The 23345-nt window shown below is 32.4% G+C and overlaps 2 protein-coding genes across 6 annotated transcripts; one reads left to right on the top strand and one right to left on the bottom strand.

The window, feature by feature from the left end:
* Positions 1 to 1595: 1595 nt before the first annotated feature.
* On the top strand, positions 1596 to 5412 carry LOC137918697 (ras guanine nucleotide exchange factor R-like). The gene is made up of 2 exons (XM_068761573.1): positions 1596 to 1730; positions 2452 to 5412. Exons 1-2 carry the CDS (start codon positions 1704 to 1706, stop codon positions 5245 to 5247), a joined length of 2823 nt encoding a protein of 940 aa, XP_068617674.1. The 5' UTR covers positions 1596 to 1703; the 3' UTR covers positions 5248 to 5412.
* A 1427-nt stretch (positions 5413 to 6839) lies between these two features.
* On the bottom strand, positions 6840 to 22987 carry gsb-n (gooseberry-neuro). Of its 5 annotated transcripts, none has more exons than XM_068761488.1 (6): positions 22444 to 22987; positions 19573 to 19745; positions 17614 to 17754; positions 15799 to 15907; positions 9132 to 9328; positions 6840 to 7778 (listed from the first exon to the last, which is right to left on the bottom strand). In XM_068761488.1, exons 1-6 carry the CDS (start codon positions 22478 to 22480, stop codon positions 7047 to 7049), a joined length of 1389 nt encoding a protein of 462 aa, XP_068617589.1. In that variant the 5' UTR covers positions 22481 to 22987; the 3' UTR covers positions 6840 to 7046. The 5 variants fall into 5 exon arrangements, with proteins under 5 accessions (XP_068617589.1, XP_068617590.1, XP_068617593.1 ...); XM_068761489.1 differs by having other exon boundaries at positions 22462 to 22987; XM_068761492.1 differs by having other exon boundaries at positions 22448 to 22985.
* Between the last annotated feature and the right edge of the window lie 358 nt (positions 22988 to 23345).

The following is a 23345-nucleotide window of genomic DNA, read 5'->3' as shown; positions in this document are numbered from 1 at the left end:
CACACCTTCCAGTGTTATAATAAAATAGAACAAATACGATTAACAAGTATTTGTAATTCATTACATTCTGCAGCACAACAAAAAAGTTGGATTTCATAGGACGACCAAATAAAAGAAAAAGTAAGAAATAAATAAGTAGCCGTATCAATTATTTTATTATATTATTTACAAATTTTTAAAGAAACATTACGAAAAGAAAAATTTTTAGTCTTTAAATTCGATACACATTTTTTGTAATTTTATTTATATGTTGTCACTAAATACAATTTCCCTATTTTTTTAAAGTTATATCTTTTTGTATATTTTTTGTATATTGGTGATAACTTTAACATTGGGTTAACCTTGTATAAATGAAATGTTTTAAATAAAGAATTCACATTAATATTACCATAGATTTTTTTAACGTGTCAGAAGTCAAAACGTGTCATTGGTATTATATTACTTCTTAACACGACTTGGTCTCAGTTTCGTCTCTCTCTAAATTGTTATATGTATGTTGTTGTATCTAAATCTTAATGACGTATAAACTATTCATTATTTTAACATAAGTATATAACTATATATTTTTCTCCTAATTAAGCTTGAAGACTGTTCTGCCTGTTCGATTAATCACATTGTTTATTTTACCAACTCGAGAGATCTCCGAGCTTCTAGGTTGCTTTTAGAAAACGATTCGCGTACTGAATGGATGTGGGGGATCAAGGGTCAGTGTTCCGCAGTTTGGGCTATTGGTCGATACGCGTTTAGCATTTGCATTCGGGGATGGATGAGATTACGGCAGGACTAACCGAGGATCTGTATGAAAAAATAATAAGAATATATATACATAATTAAAATAAGAATTATAAAAACGACCATACACTAAAACATATGTTACGAAATTGAAAAACCGGGTTTAAGTTACTAAATGAACAATTAAACCGAAGTCGTTAACGACGTTTTAAAAAAAGATGGCGTAATCGTAAAGAGGCGTAATCAAAGAAGAAAGGCATAGACCTCCCCCAAAAGATATCTATGGGGATATACCATTAATCACCACGCTTGGCATGCGGGAGGGATCACATGGTGTGATATTATGGTACGCAGAGGACGCTGCTACCAATGCACTGTAATATTTGTTGTGAGCAGAGGCAATTCTATATAATTATTGCTCAGAATATGTATTATAGACAAGACTGTATACTTGGAATCAAACCCGCGACCTACGATTCCAATTACAGTCCTCTACCGCTGGGCTACCATTGCACAAAAACATATGTCATAAATATTTTTGACTAAAATGGAATACAGACCATTTTAATATAAATAATTTTAATTGTACGTGATAAACATTTCGTAATGTTAATAGTTACCGAAGACTTATTGTTTCCGTTTAATATTTATTTTGCAGTAAACATCCGGTGGTTTTACACTCATTTGATATTTTCATACCGCTCTAACAATCTTGGATTGCGGCTATAAGAACATTGTTTGGTTTGAGTCAGTCTTCGCGAAAACACGTTGTTTGACTTAGAGATGGTACTTATCTATCTACAAACAATTATCTTGCGTTATCAGCGTTGGTTGTCACAGTGACTATAAAAGGTTGGTTTGAAGGAATTCGGCATTATAACGAACGAGCCGCAACGAACCACAAGTGCATTTGAATTTGTGATATAGTTACGAACGACTTTGATTTAAAAAAAAACGTTGGCCCTTTTAAAATGAGGTTAACGATATTGCTGTTGATTGTAAGTAGTGAATTACATATACAAATAATTTATAGTACTTGAGAAAGAATAATATTCCAGGCATGTTACCCTAATATACAAGAATTAAAAAAAAAACACTTTATTTATTTTACTGTAATGGCGCATTAATTTTATGTCTGACATAATTGTACAATTAGTTTTTGATTCAGATAAATATATATCTAATACAACTGTAATGTAACCATGTATTTATTTTATTCATATATCACGTAGAAATAAGCCAACGCAAATTCGACGACAAGATATTTGGAGCAAGTAGAATGTTTTTAATAGTATAATTAAGACTAACATATACATAAAGATTATATTTTTATATTATTATGTATTTGCATGTAACCGGTATATTTAATATATAGATTTAAAAGTAAAGGTAAAATTTTATCCAATATTAGGGAAATGCATGCCTGTAATAATTTACAAATTTACTTTCTGGATCGTGGATTGACATGAGCGATAAAGTGAAGTTTGTTTAAATTTCTATGTATCCTAAAATTTTTATTATAAGGAATAACAGAGATTGCACAATTTATTATTTCGTTTAATATCGCTCTGATTTAATTACCTTCATGTGCTTATTTCCTTTAATTTTATTTCTAAAAATGTCCCATTGAGTCCTTACAATGGTGTAGAAATTGCGTAGAAAAACATCTCGTTTACAAGAAAGAAAAAAATATTTTTTCATGTAAATAATATTTTTCAGGTGGGTGCCTGCATTGTGACAGCAAAATATCTACCAAATGAATGGGAAAATTCCGGGCAGTTGTTAAGTCGTCATAAAAGATCTGACTCGGAAGAATCTTCCGAAGATGAAGACGATTCAAATAGCAATGACGGTGATAACGTACCAGAACAAATTCAAGAAAAAGAGCAATCAAAGCGTATTGCAAACATGGAAAAAATGAGACAAAAGTTATTAGAAAAACAAGAAAAAGAGAGACAAAGGCAGGAAGAAGCTCAACGTAAACTTGAAGAGAAAATAGCGAAGGAACTACAAAAGGAAGAAGAGAAACGTCAAAAAGAAAGGCGAAAACAGGAAGAACGGCTAGAGAAAGAAAGGAAGAAGTTGGAAGAAGAGCAGAAGAAAATTCAAGAAAAACTTCTTGAAAATGAACGTAAACGACAAGAGCAAATCCAAAAAGACTTGAAAGAAATGGAAAAAGATACATTAAGTGTACAAGAAGATGACTCAATGAAAGAGTTTTGGAAAATACACATCTATAAAAAATACGGTATAAATGAAACGAGCTCTAGAATAGAGAAAAACGCAGCATTAAAGAGGTTTATGCAAGAAGAATTAGGTCTTAATTCTAATAGCACAGAGGTTGAACGTCGCAAAGCAATATTGAACCTCGTTCAAACCAAATTACAAAATGTGACAGAAATTGGTGTGTTACAAACTCAATTAATTGATTACATTAACTATGTAGGTGTTCAAAGAATTCGAGGAAAAATTCAAAAAGACATTGATAAATTGCAAAATCAAACCGACTTACTTAACAATATTAATTTAACTTGGGTACCTAACGCTAAAGAAAACATTGCAGCAAGGGTATCCTTTTTAGAATCCATCAAACAAATACTATCAAACGTATTGCCAAACTGGTTTAATGATAATCGAGCACCAGAGAATTCGTCAATAAGCAATAATAGTTACATAACAAATATAAATGATACCGCCGAAGTCAGTCAAGTATCATATGACACTATTACAAGTGACTCTGGCTCTAAAGATGCTTTGCAAAAAACTGAAAGTAATTCGGTTACTAATAAGGAGGTAACACCAAATGATTTAACTAACCCATCAGAAGTCATTAATAACAAGTCATCGGTTTTCACCAGTTCATCTATAGACGTTGACTTAAATAAGACCTCATCTACTAGTATTGTTAATCCTGTCGATGAAATTAATGTTGAAAGTGAAACAAGTAACTTGGCATCTTCGACTACAAACAATCCTACCAGCATTGCACAGTCTGAAATATCAAATAATAATCAACCATCGGCGGTAAGTAATGACATAACTACGGCATCTCCTGCGATATCCGATTTAGCGGGTGAATTAGAATCATCGATCGTTGAAATCGCTAAGAGTAAATTAGATGCAGCGAAAAGTATAACTAACGATTTGATAAACATAATCATAGGTTCACCTTCTCAGGCAGATCAAATATCGAATACAGTGACCAGTAATAAACCTCCGAGTTCTGAAGGAACGAAAAATACAGTAAGAACTGAATCAGTTCCAAATGAGAGTGATACATTGTCTAATGTAAGTAATACTGGCGCTGTCAATGTTGATTCCAATACATCATTTACAAACGGAGTCGAAATACAAAATTCTTTACCCGAATCTGGATCTTCCACACCAGAAAGTTCTCTCATTAGCATTAACTTTAATAAGGAATCGTCTTTAAATACTGCAACAACGAATCCTGCTAATGAGATCGATATCCCCAATGGCAATTTATCATCGACAGTTATTAATGATACTTCTAATGTCGAGCCATCTGAAAGGTCAGAAAATAATACATTACTAGTAACATCATCATCATCAGTAAATGAAATTACTTCGTCTCCGACTACATCAAGTTTAAATGAAGGAACAGCATCAGTGAATTCTGAGAAAAATTTGATAAATGTAATCGGAGATTCAATTTCGATTAAAAATCAAATAACGAGCACTGAAAACAGTATTATTTCTTTGAGTTCTGAAGGATCGTTATTAGTTGACATTGCTGTTACCGAGGCAGCTCCTGAGAAGAACGATTCTTATGCTGAAACGTCTGTAAAAATTAGTGATGCTACTGCTGTTAATTCTATTACTATAGATGCATCTTTGAAAGAATCTAAAAATGATATACGTCCTGGAGGATCATCTACTACAGAAAATAGCGCAACAGTTGCTCATAATAATATAGAGACTTCTTCTAACATTTCCAATAGTACAAATGAAGTCATTACCGCGCCAGAAAAAAATAACGATATGGGTAATACATCCGTTTCCTTAGTAAATTCTTCAAACAAAGTCGATTTATCTTCTCCGTCGTATAGTTCGGTGGTTACTGACGTTACTCCAAAGTCAGTATCAGAATATTATGAACAACCTCAAGATATTGCGCGCGAGATGAAAAACGTTTCTGCTAATAACGAAATAACTAATACTGTAATTGGATCTAATGGAATAATTGAATCTCAAAATCTAAACATTGGCCCGAAAGTGGAGGAATTAAATCAAACTGTATTAGCCACTGAACCTACTATGGTAAATGAAATATCTTACACGGAACAACCAGTAATTGTAAATGAAGTGACATCATTAAGTACAGGTAAAATTATCAATTCTAATACAGAACAAAGCATAATAGAAGTAATACCTAAAGAGGTACCAACAAAAGAAAATAATGAAGTAAATACTCTAAATACGGAATCTACGCTTGTAGGTACTTCACTTCCAGTAGAACCTCATGCCATAATAGTAGATATAGCAAAACAGTGATAAAATATTTTTAAACGAAAATAAAAGAAGGAAACTTATTTAAATCTCGTAGATTTCAGTGCATTTGTTATTAAATCAATGAGTTAAATGTATTCGTATAATCTTCAATATTTTAGAAAAAGTAGCAATAAATTGTACAGAAAAATATCGCTCTTATTTATTTTACACGCAACAACCTCATAAATTTCTTTTAATTCAAGCCTGGCACACTTACTACAGTAGACGTATTAGCGTAATACATTTAATTATATTTTCTACCTCTTTCTATTTCTCCTCTGTGAGGATAAATTGTAAATAAAAAATGAAATTGATATACAATAAATATTAAAATAAGCTCCTGTTTCACCACTAGTAAACAAAGATCTTCTCTATTGCCTTCTGTCACAATTCAACGTCCGTATTTTTATATGTATACCTATATAAAATAAAATGAAGCGTTAAATACATTGTTAACCTCAAAATCCGAGAACGGGGAAGCTAGTTGGAGTTTTTTCATTTCCAAACTATGTTCTATTTATTTTTACTATTGAAGTACGATAGGCTAATAATTTTTGTCAGTAGGAAGTCCGGCAGCTAGTTTGTAATAAAAATAAAATAGTCGCATATTTTATCATAAATTTGAGTAAGCTAGTTTTAGCCATAAAATACTTTTTTAGAGAAAAGAGTGACTAAATTTAACGAGCAATTATGGAAAGCTATATAGAAGTAACAGGTACAATTTTCATAAGTATTACGATATAATATAGTAATACTATGACTGTAATTAATTGAACAGAAGAGAGTAGTTGTTGTAATGTAATAAGATTCCTCAACAAGTAGTATGATATTTTATTTTCTTACAGTGTAGATATCGTATATATTATATATACTTAATATCACGGTATATACAGAAAACATATTGTCTTTCTGACCGACAAATACATCCAAAGATGTCCAACATGTCTAACTCTTCTTCTTTCTTCTCTTGTACATCTTTGAACTTGGCTATATGGTCTGCCAGTGGTAATTTTTAAGAACTTTATTGAATGATTTTTCACATCTGAGGAATTTCTCAATACGCATCTTACGTGTTTTTCATCTTAATTAAAACTGTTTTGCCAAGTTGGTTAAAACTTTACAGTAGTTTGCGATATCAGTGCGTTTCTTTAAATGCTGCCCACCTTATTAAAATAATGCATAGCTTGTGCTTTGCCTAATATTATCCAGTCGATTTTTTTCACTTTTTCATAGTTATAAATGTAGTCTTAACATTATTATAAAATAAATTATAAAATGTAATTTTTTTTAATAGTATACAACATTAAAACAAATTCAATTGGCAGTGAGTTGGTCGCATAGTGCGCAGAACAGATTACCGGAAGAGCGATCAGTTTGGAGATAACGGATAGGTAAGCGCAGCGTAAGCGCATTTTCATGCAAGTAATTAAAGGAAATTGTAATTCGGTACAAGACTACACACGTTTTAATTATGTGGTATGGTTTTTATGTTCGTCAGAATTCGCATACGTTAGTATAATAAAATAGCTTGTTTTGGCAAGATTTCACTTTATAAAATTTAATATGAAGAAATAAAACAATAAATTTATTGCGTATGTATATTTTACTACTGACTTTTACTAGTATATATTTTACAATTTGGTTTTATCATAGGTATACTAAAGTGGAATGATTAACAGAGGTATCTTTTAAATTCTTAACTAATTTTTTAAATTCTATCTAAAGACTTATAATTATTTAACACTAGTTTCAGAACAAAATTGTTTCCAATAATGTAAAGAGAATCTATTTAAATTTTTATGTCAAATCCAATATTTGTTGCCAGTGTTCGCAGGATTAGGATAACTATGCTGGTTAAGAGGATCAACCATGTTAGGAAATGCATAAGGATCGTTCATATATTTATATTCACTCGACAAGCCTGCTAAGCTCATGTTCAAGGAGCTGTGAGAAGGGCTCCAATTCGTAGCTGAAGAAGGATCTACTGACACTTTAGAATAGTCTGTAGGAACTTTAGAATATTCACTATTTGGTAACTCCTTGTTGTACTCACTCGGTGCTGCTTTAACGAATGCTTCATCTCGTGGCTCTATAACCTCATCAGTAGTAACTTTGTCATCTCCTTCATTCTCTTTGGGTAAATAGTTGATATTTTTATTATAAATTTCGTTAGTAGCATATCGCGGATAATCATTCCTGGGTACGCTTGGATCTAATATTTGACTATGAGGTGGACCATTGGTACCAGTAACTAGATGCCCGAAAGTGGAACCAGATGTGCTTGGAAAAGCAGCGCTTTGAAAAGCTTGATTTAGATGTTGCGACTGTGCCATTAGTTGATTATAGTTGGCATATTTTTGGTGGTGCCAGCTGTCAGAGTGCTGTGGGTGATGTTGTGACAGAGTGGGTATGTCCCCAGCAGGATATGGACACGGTATTTGTGGCATCGGTATCGCGGAATATGTAGCAAGTGTTTGCGCAGTATTAGATCCTGTATGTTTTCGTAGACGAGCTCTTCGATTTGAAAACCAAACCTGAAATGGAAAGAAAATTAAGACATAGATGTTCATAATTATATTTTATGCGTTAACAAATATTAAAACTTTAAAAAATGAAATTTACTATTACTCTAATGGGAGCATGAATGAATCAACTTGAACAAGAAAATCCAAAAATGTGCACATATCTGTGTTCCAATGCAGCTTCTATCTACGTCGCTGACCGAAATAGTAAGCATCATTGTTGTTTGATTCGAAGTACGTAAAGGAGGTTACATTTAATACAATTACGTTTTGATATTATTGTTATGGTATAGAAGTATCACTTACCATCAATACAGAGTGTAATATTGAAAAGGATATGCAAGACTTGTTTTAGTGTGATATAATTGTAACAGCATTTTGGGTAAATGATCGTGAAATACTTAAAAGAAGATGTTTCGGTATATAGTACTTTTTTGCTGACCTATATTTGTGACGTCACGTTCACCAATGTAATGAATTATTGAAACACAGTAAATGAATGCCAAGCACCAAGCTCTTAGGCGACGCATAACGTGAGACCACAGAGAAGAATTGATGCCAGTGAATTTTTCATAAACCTCTTTAGAGTTATAACGATTTTAAAAATTTCGAAGGAAAGATTTAAAGAAATATTAAGAAGAAAACAATACAAAACATGTCCACAACTTCGTAGATAGAACAATGAAATCGATCATTACACCGATAAGTCTCTCACCCGACGCCGGGAATCATTGTTAACGTCTCGGAGAATATATAGTTACTTTATTATAATATCCTTTGCTCTAATTCAAGATATAATAAAATTTACTGTTGTCCTTCTGGTAAGCTAATGTATATGTGGTAGTACTCACAACTGTGTAGTGCCTCACAGTCACAGGGCGTTACATTTGAAATCATGTAAAAAAACAAGGGGGTAAACAAAAAACCACAGCATCATCATTTCCATTGCTGGACATAGGCCATTGAATAATTATACTCATGTATAATGTATAATACAAATAAGACACATTAAAAGATTTTTTAAACTGTACTAAAAGTTTCATTTAAAAATTATAGCAGATTAATAAATATGTATGACAGTAGGTAGATATAGCAAGTATTATTGATCTCAATTGAAATGAATTGCTGTTCTTTAATCTAGATCATTTTCAAAAACGGCGTGGCCTATTTGGTACTTTCTCCTTCTTTTTCTTTCTTGTGTATGTAAACCACTGCAAGGAATAGGGTCTTCCGAACATATCTATGGGAATATACCATAATCGCCATGCTTAACAGGCGAGTTGGCGATCGCAGTGTGGTGAGTACAGTAATGAGTAGTGTGGTACTATAGTACGCACATTACTCATTAAAATAAATACGTTATACCTGAATTCTGGCTTCCGTAAGTCCTGTTTGCAGAGCTAACTCTTCTCGTGTGTAGACGTCAGGATATTGTGTTCTGTGGAATGCTCTCTCTAACGCATCCAACTGTTCACCAGTGAATGTGGTACGCGACCGCCGTTGCTTCCTCTTCAAAGTTAAACCAGGCTCCGATTCAATATCAGATGAGTCTGAACCTCTTCCTATAAAATAAATGCTAAAGGTTAAAAACAGTGCACACAAATTTATACAGATTAAATTGATAAAAAATTTATCGAAATTTAAAAGTCTCGGTAAATATCCAGAGGGGTAAATCATGGTTCATTTGCCGCCAATAAATGTGTTATATAATCTTTCCAAAAATCAACGGTTTCAGACATTGGAAATACTTAACTTAACGATAACATAGAAAAAAAAGCGTTTGAAATTTCCGATTACTACATATTTAAATTAATTATTGTTAACTAAAATCCAGAAGTTAATTTCCAGAAGGTTTGGCCTTTCGTATTGCAATAGAAATAATACTGCAACTTATTTCAGAGTGATCACTTTATACAGAGTGATTGGAAATAGGAGTAAAAACTTTAAGACTTTTTCTAACAAATGGGCTATACATATACATAGTTTACACATATTACCAATCATTCCGTACAATGTCTGGTTGTCGATAAAAAAACCTTGGTTATTGAAAAAAGTGTCCGTATACGGCAATATCTTTAATATAAAAAAAATCAAAAAACTTTTTTCATACTCGTATAAAATAAATAAACAATAAAACATCAATAATTGTTTTGTTACTAATATTATTACTAAAATCACTGATTTAAGTGTGTGTAACGTTTTCTGTTTAGTTAATATGAAGCATGTATTTTTTTTCTAATCAGCAAACTTTATTTTTATTTATTCATTTGTAATAAAAACAATGTTCTAAAAAAGTTAACAATTGTAAAAATCTTGGTTATTTATTCTAATAATATGGATTTAATATTATTGAAATCTAGCACTGAAAGTCATTTGCTCATTTCAACTACAAACTTAAATTAAATTTTATTTAAGAAACACAGACAAAAACCTTTTCTTTATTTTACTTATACTGTGAAGTAATACTTCTTCTTTTAGTCGAGGTGACTATAACTATGTGGTCGGTCCACCTAGTGGTCTGCCCTCGCCGCGTAATAATTAAATTGAAATTAATAAAATATTATAATATTGTCTATAAAACGTACTTAATTTTTGTCCTTCGCACTTAGACAGTTTTTAGTTTTGTTTCAATAATACTGTAAGAGAAAATTATAGTCATGAATCGTAGACATGTGCGATCTGTGTGTTATATAATTATCATAATATTCATTCGTAATTTATTAGACGTCGCACTGAACCTATTTGTCTTCATTCATTTTTTACAACGCATAATTTATTAACGGTCGGTTTTTTGTTAAACCTCACATCACGTTTTAATTCGCTTGGATCAAGGAGCGCCAGATCTGCGAGCCGAGTATCATTTATAAATCGGTAGCGGTATCCTACGGAAACAGACTTAAAAAATGCTCATAACAATGCACAAGTTTAAAACTGTTTAAAAATGCGGCTTATATTAATAGCCTTTTGAAAGAAGTCAGAATTGAATGAAATGAAAAAATTGGGGCTCAGTGTGGATCAGTGCGGTGGTATAAGGAACACCCAGTGTGGCGGCTTCTTTGTCGGCCTCTTTGCCGTCCGGGTGACATTTTGGCACCATTCAATATTTTGGTGTCGCGCTCTGGATTTATGACACGCAAAAGGAAAAGCGCGGACTTTAATATGTTCAATCTTTCCGAGTTTAATTTGCGTTGATCGCCGGTTACATTCCTTTTTTATATAACTCAGGATTCCACTATTTATAAAAACAAACTTGTAAATTTTGGCTCTTTAAATGGCTTTTACGATATTCTCTTATTTCACCTTCCTTCATTAATTTATCTCTGCGCCGCCCAAATGATTGTTAATAGTATAAGAAATATTTAAATAAATGATAATAATACGAAAGGGTTTTAATTGTAAGGTTCTCTTAAATTATTCTATTGTCTATAAATAATGTATTCCACTAATTGCTCATTTTTTATGATAATTTTTATAATCATAAAGTATGACGCGTTACAAAATCTAACTGTATAATATTATTATGATAGTTAATGCATATCATTTATAGTAATTAATTTAAGTGTTATTCAACCAAAGCATTATAATATGTAAACATATAAAACAGAGGATTTAAGCTACAATGCCTGGGAAACCAATGAAAAAACAAGTTTGTTGTAATAAAATGATTTACATTGCTTAAATTCTATGGCCGACTCGTAAGACAGGGACAAAATTATTTTGTCTTTTTTGTACCGACTCTGATCATAACGTATGGGGCTAAATAACTCTCGGTGCCTATATCAATCGTTACAAACTATTCACAACCTTAACACGTGGGTTTTAGAGGTTATTTTGACAGTTGAAAATTGAAATAAAACCAAAGCTGTAAAGGATTTTATGTTCAAAGAAATGCGAGAGGTATATACATGGAACGTGGGTGGGAGAGAGTGGAGTGATCTTTGGCGATTGCCGAAATGTGACCCCGTGAAGACGCCGGCTCTGTTCAAAAGTCATAATTTGGAAGTTGAAAGAGCGGCGGCAGCGGTTTAACACCTTCATAATCTGGCTTCATTAAAACGGTCGGGCGGGCTTTGTTTCAGCGGTTTGTTCCGATGTTAACAGATGGCCGGATTAGCACGTCCGCGCGGCGGGGGCGTGCGTTCCTCGTTTTTCATCGTGATTTTGAGCGCTTTCTTAATGCTCCCCTTAAATTGTTTTAGTATGCCGCGAATATTAAATTTCAAAGACTACGGGTATTAAAACTTAGGTTGAAATATTGTTTATATTGTTAAGCTTGCCAAGCTTTAACTATACTTGTGAAGTAACAGCCATTTTAAATATTTTCTCGCAAGTTTTTTCAAAAGCATATTCTTTAGAATCAAATCTAATGTATGGGCCCGCAAATGCCACAATAATTTATAAATATCTTTGTCTTTATTAAGTTACTCATTTGAATCATATTCATCATTCATACAAGAATTATATTGAAAAGGTCATCGAGATTTGTAACTGTTATTATGTAGATATTAAAATTTATTTATAATATGTATGAAAAGTTTTTATATATATTTTGTATATTTTACTGTTAACTAACAGGAGTTAGTGCAAATAATTAATTGTACAGACTATTTTTCAGTTAACTAACTGGCAACTTAAAGTACCACAATTTTTATTGTGGCTTAAATTAAATAATAACATTTTATGCATTAAATATAATTTTAACAAAAATGATCTCAATTGCATAGATTTCTTTTCATTTCTAAAAATGAATTAATTTATAACATAAATGTTTTAACGTTAAAAAAGATATCTTTAAAAACGTTGTAAAACTTAAAAAAGGAATTATGATGTTTGTCTAAGTCAAATTAAACATGATCAATCACCACCACTTTTGAGTAGTTTAATTTTATTTCTAAAGAGACTCATGGCTCTATGGGAGGGCTTACGTTGAATAATGTGATGATACGAAATCGTGTCAAATACAATGCTATAGTAAAGAACCAAACAACCAATGAGCATTTCAAGTACCACTCGTGCTCTACGCGTTAGTGAAATACTATTTCCGATTACACTCGGTGAAAGTTTTTAAGGGCCAATGATATTTAATGAAATGTCTTAGTAAAACTACATGCTTATATTGGATTATGTAATTAAGATTATGTACTTAATTTATCTTTAAGTTAAGTTTAAATTTAGAAGATCCTAGTTTTTATTTGGTACTGTTGTCCTAAATATTTATAATTACTTATGATTGTTGGATCGTTGAACTTAAGAGTTTTTTCTTTCTCTCGGGTATCTCTCTTTTTGTCATGAAATCTAAACAAAAATGTCACAAAATGTCACGTATTTTTAACCAACCAGGGATTCGTTTTGTTCGAATAGTAGTAGGTTTCTTTAGTAAGATAGATATAGGAATTAGATAAGCATAAAACACTATTGTATTTCGGTTTTGACGAACCTTAGTAAATGAATTCGATAGGATAATAATTAAACTAAATTGTCGTATATTGAGTAGCACAAAAGCGACGTTTTACATGAACATTCACACTTTGTTTTCTTTTTTTCCTGTACTTCTTTGTGCTGTTTACTCGTTGTCAAAAAGAAGTGTCATCGGTATTAATATGGCAGAGCGTCGAAGGTGCTTGTCCTAGACTTCTATACACTAATTGAAAGAGCTCTCTTTCGGTTCACCATCATTATCATTTCAGCCGAAACAAGTTTAGAGCTGGACATAGGCCCTTGCAAGTATTTCCAATGAGGCCGGTTGTATGCGACTGCATCTCACGTCTTAAAACTTCCTTAAATAGACCATCTGTCTAATGTGAGTGTCTTCAGAATATTCTAGACCGAACGGCTATTTGTTCTGTGCGCTATCCGAATTATTTTTTGCCACTTATCTTCATTTACCCATCTATATATGGTATATATATGTATAATATGGATCATGTCAATTTGTCTCTTTGTTCATTTCGTCTTCAAATTTCATAGTTCCTGATAGGATCTCATATAGAAATCCCTAGCTTAGCTCTGTTCATAGCTCATTAAGCGATTGTGAGCTAATCAATAATGCCCGAAGTATCAGTTAGTGCAATTGCATCATTTATTTGATTGCATTAAATGCCCGCTAAACTATAGCATAGCATAAGATCGGTAGAAACTCTATTGAATGATAGGAAGTATTGGTGGATGCTAGGCATGCCTATAGAGCCTCGGCTTGTTCGCAAGAACTTCAGAAATTAACATAAAGGCTAGTGTTGAAAAATAAAGTATTGAAAGTAGCTACAGCAACTTGTCTGTCACTCATTAATGAAAATGAAAGAGCATCCTCGGTGTGAACAGTGCTTGATTTGGTTACGAGTTGTTATAGCATCATTTGCGCTTTATAAAGATGGTCAGAATCTACCCATTGAAACTAAGTTCATATTAACATTGCCATGTGTTTATAAAATATTTACTCAAAATTATATTTCTCGACATAAATTAGAGTCGTATTTTTATGTCTTTAATCAAATTGTATTTTGAATTTTTTTTGAATCTATGTCACCTATGAGAAATATACAGAAAATGGGTTTGTCGCTTTTTATAATATATATTATATTATAGTTATTGCCAGTGACTGTCTTCGTGGAGGTTCTTTGTAATAGCCCATCTGCTCTCCACTGCGCGACATTAGTTGATTCTAACGACCGATGTTATTAAACAAATGTAAGATTTTATCGCCACCTCTTTTTGTATTGTTCTGATGCGATGTGAAAGTGGATCGCTTGTTTTATCTTGATGGCACTCGAGGCGACAACTTAGTGTGTAATGCATAATATATGGAAGCACATGTAATTTACCATTACATTTCTTGAATAAGGTAATTTTTCAGAAAATAATATCAAAGAACATGTACATTTCGGAGAATAAAAAAAATTGGTAAAAATATTTGTATTACCTCAATTTTTATGACATACTTTTTTTATTCTTTTTCATTTATTGTTATGACTGTGGATCAGATCTTATTTTTTATTACATCAATTTTTAAGAGAATATATAATACTAATAATACATAATAAATTTAGTCAGCTTAGGAATTGACAAAGCTTCTTATTTATAACTATGGCCGTTTTCTGATTTTTTACACACTTGTTATGTAATGTGTTGAGTACACGCAAATATAGTATATAAAATTAAATATATCAATAATTATAGTTTTTACTGCTCTCTAGGGCTCATACCTATTAAAAAGTTTAAGAAATGTTTTGTTCATAAAAAAGAAAAATTCTTTGTCTAAATTCTTAACAATGTATCACTTGTTTGTTGTCGTATGTTCCGGCGATATAAAGACAAGCGGCATTTAAATGCAAAGCACTATTAACTGTGCGACAAAATATAGAGTGGACAATAACCAAAACATGTTACGACAATTGTAGATGTTTTCAGCACTATGAAGAGTCGCGACGGGCGTCCGCGGCGGGCTTTGTCGGTTACGTGTAGAAACTGCTTCGCAAACGCGGCCGCCCTTTAACGCCTCGAGAACAAACTATAATATTTCAAACGCCAACAATGACGTGGTAAGATTTGTGTGCGGAAATTGATTTTTTGACCGCTCTCGTGTGAATGCTTTGCAGGTTGCCGCTATTGCAAAATAAGCGTTCGTGCAGTCGGGAAGTTATTGTGCAATGTGTACAGGTGGGTCGAGTTGCTATCGTTCTGTGCATTTAAAAATAAATGTGATTTCCGTTTTCATTCTATACATTTATAAATCTATGTACAATATGCACTGTGATTTTTTTTTATTCATGTAAATGTACTGAATTAATTTTTTACATAATTGATTATTATTTGTTATAATTATGTATTGGAATATAACCAACTTTGTGTTGGTTTTTTATTATTTCAGTTACATATTTTATAAAATTTATATAAACAAAGTGTTATTAAAAGAGTCGTGTGGCCATCTTTGGAAGAGGCGTATGCCTTGCAGGGGCTGACATGATGTTGATAATAATGATTAAAAAAACTAGTTACATGAATTAAATTGATAACCAGTAAAGCATGAATCTCTTACCTCCAAGGATACCATCAATACTGTAATCTTTTTTTCCATCAGGATCTCGGGAGCCACCGCGTAATAGCCGAGAGATGGAGGATATGCTCGGCGGATCCGTTACTCCTTCCTGAAATTTTTAATATCATTGTATAAAAATACGTTTCATACAAAAATACATGTTCACTCGTTCATTCGTTTAAATTATATGTCACATGTCATAGATTATTTTCATTATATTTTACCATATATATACATATTTTAAACAATGTATACAATGCAGTTGTATAATAATTTTGAGAATGTGAACTCTTAGAACGTTTTGGTTTGTTAATATTTTCTACCGACTATAATTATTAATGAAAATAATGTATTTAGTTTAGCGGTTTGACACGTTGAAGTAGCAGTAGTCAAACAAGATAGCGCATATAACTAATGGTCACCGGGACCTTAAAATCTAGTGTAGAGTGTAAGGCCGGTAAGACCTTGTTAAATTCGTCGGAAGAATCTAGATACAGGTTGCTTCCAACAGGTTCTGTTAGAAATCTATGGGGGAGACTTAAATCCAGCAATGGACGGATGTTCCTCGGTTGAAATGGTGATGACAAATATGGTGATTATGATGATATTTACGTATTTGCATTTCTCCATCGAATGCAAGATTACCTTAGATTATCAACAGTACAGATTTATGAACTAACATTTTTTGCAGCTATAATAAAATTTTAACTTTGTGGATCGCGATCAGTTGACTCAAAGTGTAATATTAAGTATCGTAGCTATGATTCATAGGCTAACATAATCGCTGTCTGCAATTTCATAATCGAGTTTCACAAAATTGGCAACTGCAATGACCGCGGCGAATATCGATGGAGCGTGAATCCAGCTAATATTTGTTCTGTAATAAATCATCACTAGCAATATAAATGCAGTTTCACTGTCGCAACTCTGTAGGCACGGGGTCACAATGAGAAAAAAATGTTATGTTGATGTTATAGTACATCCAACTTTGTGAAGGAGGTCAATCGTTGAATCCAACATGGCTAGGTAGCGTTGACACATCTTCTTATCCGAGGTATTGACCAGTGCCTTAACGAAGTTCTACGACTAATGTGTTATCAATGACGTCATATATCAGTGTAACGTGGTCTCTTATTTCGAATCTCATTGGTAAGCGCAATATCTCTACGAGATTGAATCAGGAACGATTAGATAGACGATCCAAAGTAACCGACATCGCCCAGCGGATTGCTAAATTGAAGGCAGGAATAGATAGGCTACATAATGCACATAACAGATAGCGGATACCTTAAGGTTTTAGAGTAATTACGGAACGACAAACGCATCCAACCACAATATGGACAGACGACCTTGTTAAGGTCGTGGGGAGACACTTGATACTGGTTGCTTTTAAGTGCTAGAAAATCCACGGAGGCCAGTCTCAAGCATTGAACGTTCTACAGCTGAAAATGCTACAGCTGAAATAATGACGATGAAGATGGTAAATAATAGGGACATAAATGCTCGAGTCTGGTAATTGTTGAGAAAAAAAAAGATACAGCAACAAGTTGCGCGTTCTTCCCGAGATATAATAGTACATCTAGATACATAGTTACTTTAATTAGCTACTTCAGTTATAGAATATAAGCGGAATTATAGAAATACTCGCCTATTAACGTTACAAATACGTGCAAATTAGAATTTTATTATACGAGATTTGTATTTAAATAATGCCTTATAAGTTTTAGATCAAATTTAGGTTTGGTAGCGATTATAGAAATAAATATATACACAAATAATATAAAAGTTTAAATAACTGTAATAGTAAATTCATACCTTGATTAATTTTTCACGTATTTCCCACGAGAATATTCCTGGATTTTGTCGTTTTAATTCTTCAATTCGCGCTTCCACTTCTGGTGTTGCCACTCGTGGTTTTGATCCGCCAATAACGCCTGGTCTGATTGACCCGGTCTCCTAAGCAAAAAGAAGATATTGGACCTTTTTAGACTATCGCCTACTATGTACACGTTAGTGTCAAATATTTTTTTGATTCGCGATTAATTTTGTATGGAATTGTAAATAAAATTTGTTTTATATTAACAAGGTAAATTTCTAATGTCATCCACAGCTTAAAAATTAACATAATGTCATTGTACATAAAAAACTATTAACAACATTAAAGGGATATGTGTTGAATAAATAAATGTAACAATAATAGCATATTTGTGTCATTAATATTAAGTAATTATAAATGTTATTATATACACGCATTTTGCGTGTATTTTGAGGGTTATGTAAAAAATAATTGATTAAGTTTGGGCACCTTTTCTATTTTTATAAACAAATATCAATAATGGATGTTTTCCCACAAAAAAAATAATTACTGAAGAAGTTAAACACCGCATGATTTTGTTATAAGAATAAGTAATGAAAAATATTACTTCTAGAATGCCTTTAACGATTGCGGAAACAATCACCGTTGGCATAAACAACATACATATATTTGACGCAGCACTATTACTTTGACAATAGATGTAAACGGGCTGGTGGAGGCCGCTGCAGGGCACGTGGAGCGTAAATAAACGTTTCCTGGACGAAACAATCGCTATTATTGTAGTATGTACACGGGGGTGTTGTTGGAAACGAGCCTTCAGGCTTGGCCGCGCAGAAAATCAATAGCAATTGTTTCATCGGCTACCGGGGAGGAGTCGGAAGATTGACTTCACTCTCTAACGTCTAATTAATGACCGTTGTTGATTGTTTTGTTAACTTGTGTAAATTTAACTGACAAGATAACTTATTAGCACGAAATATTTAATGATTTCGCAAATTTATGTGAATATAGATACAACCAAATAATAAGGGCTTAAATTTGTTTATTTTATTTTAATATTTCTGACATTTCAAGTGACGATATTTCCATGATCATAAAAAGAGACTGATATGTTGGACGCCCATATATCATAGTAACCCTGAAGTTTACAATATTCTCCCATTATATTGTCACCGGTAGCCAATTTAGATCAGCTTGGCTGCACTGATTTTTTTTTGAGGCATCAGAACCCCTGGTTTTCGAAATTCAAATTTCTTAATTTTTCTTGTAGGTTTGATCTACTCAAAATGAGATCTTGTGGTGTTATACTTATTTAAAGATGTAGTTATTTTAACCTTTGTCATGATAATTGTAATTATGACTAATTTTTTCATTTTAATTTTAATTCTAGCTGTAATTTTTGTTGTGTTTTTAATTACAATATTGCGTAATTTGAAATGTAATTAGAAGTTACAATAAATAGAATATTGTTCGTGTCCGTTAAAAACATAAATGATGTTGGTTAAGGACACAATTATTGTTAATATGAAGTGTTTATATAGTTGACGTACAAATCATGTATTCTTACACCGATGACAACATTCAGTAAATCCCACTATTAAAGTTGGGTTAAATTATTTTAATTTCAAAACCTTTGTAGGTATCTATGTTCTTTTAAAAAGGTTTGTGGTTTATAAAATCTGATGTAGTGACGTGCGGTCTTATACATGTTAACAAATTGCAGACTTCTTTGAGCGCCGGTTTTTTAATATTTCACCGCAGAATAAATATGACATATAGCCGACTTACATTTTACAAATGAAAGTTGGTGCTTGAAAGCACTCGAAAGGTCAGGAACATAAAAAATATACCGCAATATGGTTTTATTATCTTAACCAAAAGTTTGATATATTATTTTAATCAAATTAGAAGCTTAAAACATAGATGATAATATTTAAATGTAAATGAAACCCTCTCACCTGGTACCTATTAAGAATTTTGGAGACGCAACCATGAGACACACGGAGTTGTCGGGATATGACGCAGGGTCTTACTCCAGCGGCTGCCATCTCGACGATCTTCAGTCGGATGTGGTTCGGCAAAGGGCGTCCATTGATGAATAGTCCGCCGAGCTGGTTCACTCGGCCCTGTCCTAATTTAACGTCAGTACATCTTAATATTATGAGGGCATAATAGATTACAATTACAATATTTATACGTAATAAGTCTCTATACAGTAGCTACTGTATCCGTAGAAAGAAAGACACCACGGTCTTGCAATGTTGTATCTCAATCTGGACAAGCTGACAGTCGCTCACTAAGCCATGGAGAGGGCTACTCTATGAGTTCAAATTAGGAATAAGGAGATGCATAGACAAACCACAGGCTAGTGTGTTGATAACAAGGGTTTCATGAATAACTTATATATGATGGGCATGTAGAATCATCCTGAGTGTTTAAAACGACTGAGAATTAACCATTATCAGTGGGCAAGGTTCTTTAATGGAGACATGGACGGACAAGGGCAGTGAAGGACGTCCACGATGTGGACAGACGATCATGTTAGTCATTGAAGATGCCGGACTTAGGCTGCTTTCAGCCGGTCTTTTTGGAAATCTAAGAAGGACACATCGGTGAAGCAGTGAACATGATAGTGAACATTAGAGGTTCAATATAATTAATGTACATTTTTTTTTAATTTTTGCACAATGCCGTACAGTAAATATGGTATTTGAGTAAAATTCGAAAATTTACTAAAATTCTTTAGACGCTCGTATCTCGTCTTCAACAAACATCAAAATTACTTATTTAGTTACGGGTTTAATATTGCAAAATAAAAACTACAAGAACCAAAGCACCGAGCGGGAGAGATGACTGATTAATTATTTTATACATAAGACATTTGGCAGGAAAAAAATTAGCCCGTGTTTTATTTAGGCAAATTTATGCGTTACATCTTGCGTTATTTGGTTCCAAGTTCTCGTCATTTTCGTGGTTATTTAAGCGATAATCATATTAAAGCTAATAAACAGGTGATACGTTTTGGTAGAATATTTTTTGTTATTATTATTTAAAGTTATGATCCTAATATTATACTAACATACATACAACGCTTACTCACAAAGATCTATAATATTTTGACACAAAATTTTTCCCCGAATTAGTATTCGCTCTATAAACAAATGAAATATATAAATGGGTATCTGAAAAGGCAGTTTATATTTTTTTATCCAAAGCAAGTTGATGCTTGGACTGCAAAACTGTCGTGGCTAACAAGGAATATATTTTCCGCAGGACTACACATGTCACATATACCATTCACAAATGTGTTTAATTTTTTTTTGGCAACTGCTCTCCTGATGAGTTGATTGAAGTTTGACGCTTTTGCAGTCTTTATTAAAACCTATTTTCTTTCTACTAAAGTATTATGCTAATGAATTGAGTTCCTACTAGTAATGAAAATAATACTAGTAATGAAATAACTGCTGAGCCTACTGAGCCGTCATGAGGAACTTTACTATTCGATAATGGTTTCTATGATATTATTTCCCGGAAATAAGCCTTAGTTGTAGAAATAAATTTTTATAATAAAACTTAATAACTAATCTGATAACTAACTTATATAATCAATAAGTCAATTTTAAACTTTATTATGGGACATCCTGTATTTAATTCCTTTTTATATTGCTACATTTATTTTATAGCCTAGAGTGATCAATGAATAAATAATTATAAAATTGCAAATAATACATAAATATATAACGAAATGTTAGATGGTACATAAAAGCATTGAACAGTTTTATAACTGTTCGATTATATGTAGATATATTCCTTCGATGTTCTCAGGTCTCGTACATAAGCCTTTTAAAAACAATGACCATTTTAAAGGATTCAGCGAATAGGTCTAATCTCTTTCGGCCTATGCCGGTTTCCTTTAAATCTTTTACTTCATTCACCATTCGTAAGTAATGACCATGGTTCAAATCATTTTATGTGTGCTCATGTTAATGCTCAACCCTGTGACCTAAGGTCCTAAGGTAACACTCAACCGTAATTAAGGATCAGAGTACCCTTTTTAGACATGACTTACAGAAGCAATACTTCTAGGATTGTTTAATTGTTTTGTTAAATTATAATTAAAATAAGCAAATTGCTTTATAAACTTAAATTTGGACAAAGTATACTCGTTTACAAAGAAAGTTTTAATATTTATGAGCGAACTTCAAATTAAAATTATTGATACCTTTTGAATGGAGGATATTAACAAAGTAAGTTATGCTTCCAAGTAGAAGCCTTAACAAATAGCACTTTATAATTAGTGGAAAATCTAATATTTCTCGCAATAATTATTATAGAATATGTAAACCTGTACATAAAAGTATAAACGATGTTTATTTTTAATTTACAAGTTCTTTATGCAATTACGCCATAGAGAAATAAGAAATTAAAAGGCAGTTCCAACTATAGTACGATTTGTTATGATCATATATATCACACACATGAGCTTAATTTTCAAAATGTAATAGAATGTAACGAATAACAGTAAGATTGCTGAAAAAAGAAGGGTTCCAAAATTATATTTACTACAGCACACATTAATACCATTAACGCTCTCTGCTAAATAATAATTTTAAAAAGACTAGATTTAATAAAAATATTGAGTTATCGCTTTTATAACACATAAATCTTTATACTCTTCGACAATATATAACAAATTTTGAAAACTTTCAAATCCCATAGGGCATTATTTTATACATAAAAATTAATGAAAAAAAAACTCTTTTTTAAAAGCAATAACTCAGATTAAAAAGTAACGATGTTAAATAACAACATTATTTATATACCCTTACCTACCCACACATCCATACCATTTTGGTGACGTTCCATAATGGTATGACTATATCAAAGACATGTACACCAGAAGTATCGTTCACAAACTATTAAAATCACAAAGGTCTCAAGTCAACCATTTTAATACCACACAACTTTATTATATTTTTACATTCAAAGTTTTAGCTTTAAAACATTGGCACCGTAAAAACGTCACTAAATGTGATAAATATCTGTTTGCATTAAATTAAATGGAAGAGATCGGAACACATAATTTAAATTGATTATCACCCATTTGTATTTACATAATTAAAACGACATGTTTAATTAATTACGCTGTCATAAATATTGTGATCGAAATAAATGTGTCGGCCGAAGACGACGCGTTCGATTGTAGACGGCAGGCTTATCCGACTATAGCTACGTAGCCTATCAGACGGTGTCTTTTTTTATTGGAAAAAAGATCGATAGATCGCGTTATCTTTTTTTCTGCGCGTGAGTGCAGCAGAGGAGGTTGTATGGAACTGAGAGTGCCGCTGTGTTTGTACGGTTAGGGTTACGAGCGGCGGTGTGTGTGTGCTCTACCGAGGAGGTTTAATGTTGAGGTCCAAATGCTTGTGTGTGAGTGAAAGCGCATGGTACACTCCCACTTGTACAAATGTGAGATGTAAAGTGCCGCCACGTGCCTACGTTTTGAGGATTCGTCTTTAGTAAAAATTTTTCGCAAGTTGCCGTTGCTATAATTAAAGAGAAACAATTTGCCAAATTAATCGAAGACGTCGAATTTTTAAATATATAAAAGATTTTACATTAGAATTATAACATTACTTTCTAAAGAAAATAAAGACTACTTAAGCAAACACGCGAACAATTTTCCTTTGATTATTTAATTAATTTGAGAAGTAAGCGATAACAAAGCGTC

This window comes from Battus philenor, unplaced genomic scaffold (genome assembly GCF_028537555.1).
Source record: "Battus philenor isolate CCGP_79_NKW_IND1 unplaced genomic scaffold, ilBatPhil1.0.hap1 SCAF_15, whole genome shotgun sequence".
In the NCBI taxonomy this organism is placed as follows: domain Eukaryota; kingdom Metazoa; phylum Arthropoda; class Insecta; order Lepidoptera; family Papilionidae; genus Battus; species Battus philenor.
This window is presented reverse-complemented; position numbering and strand designations above follow the sequence as displayed.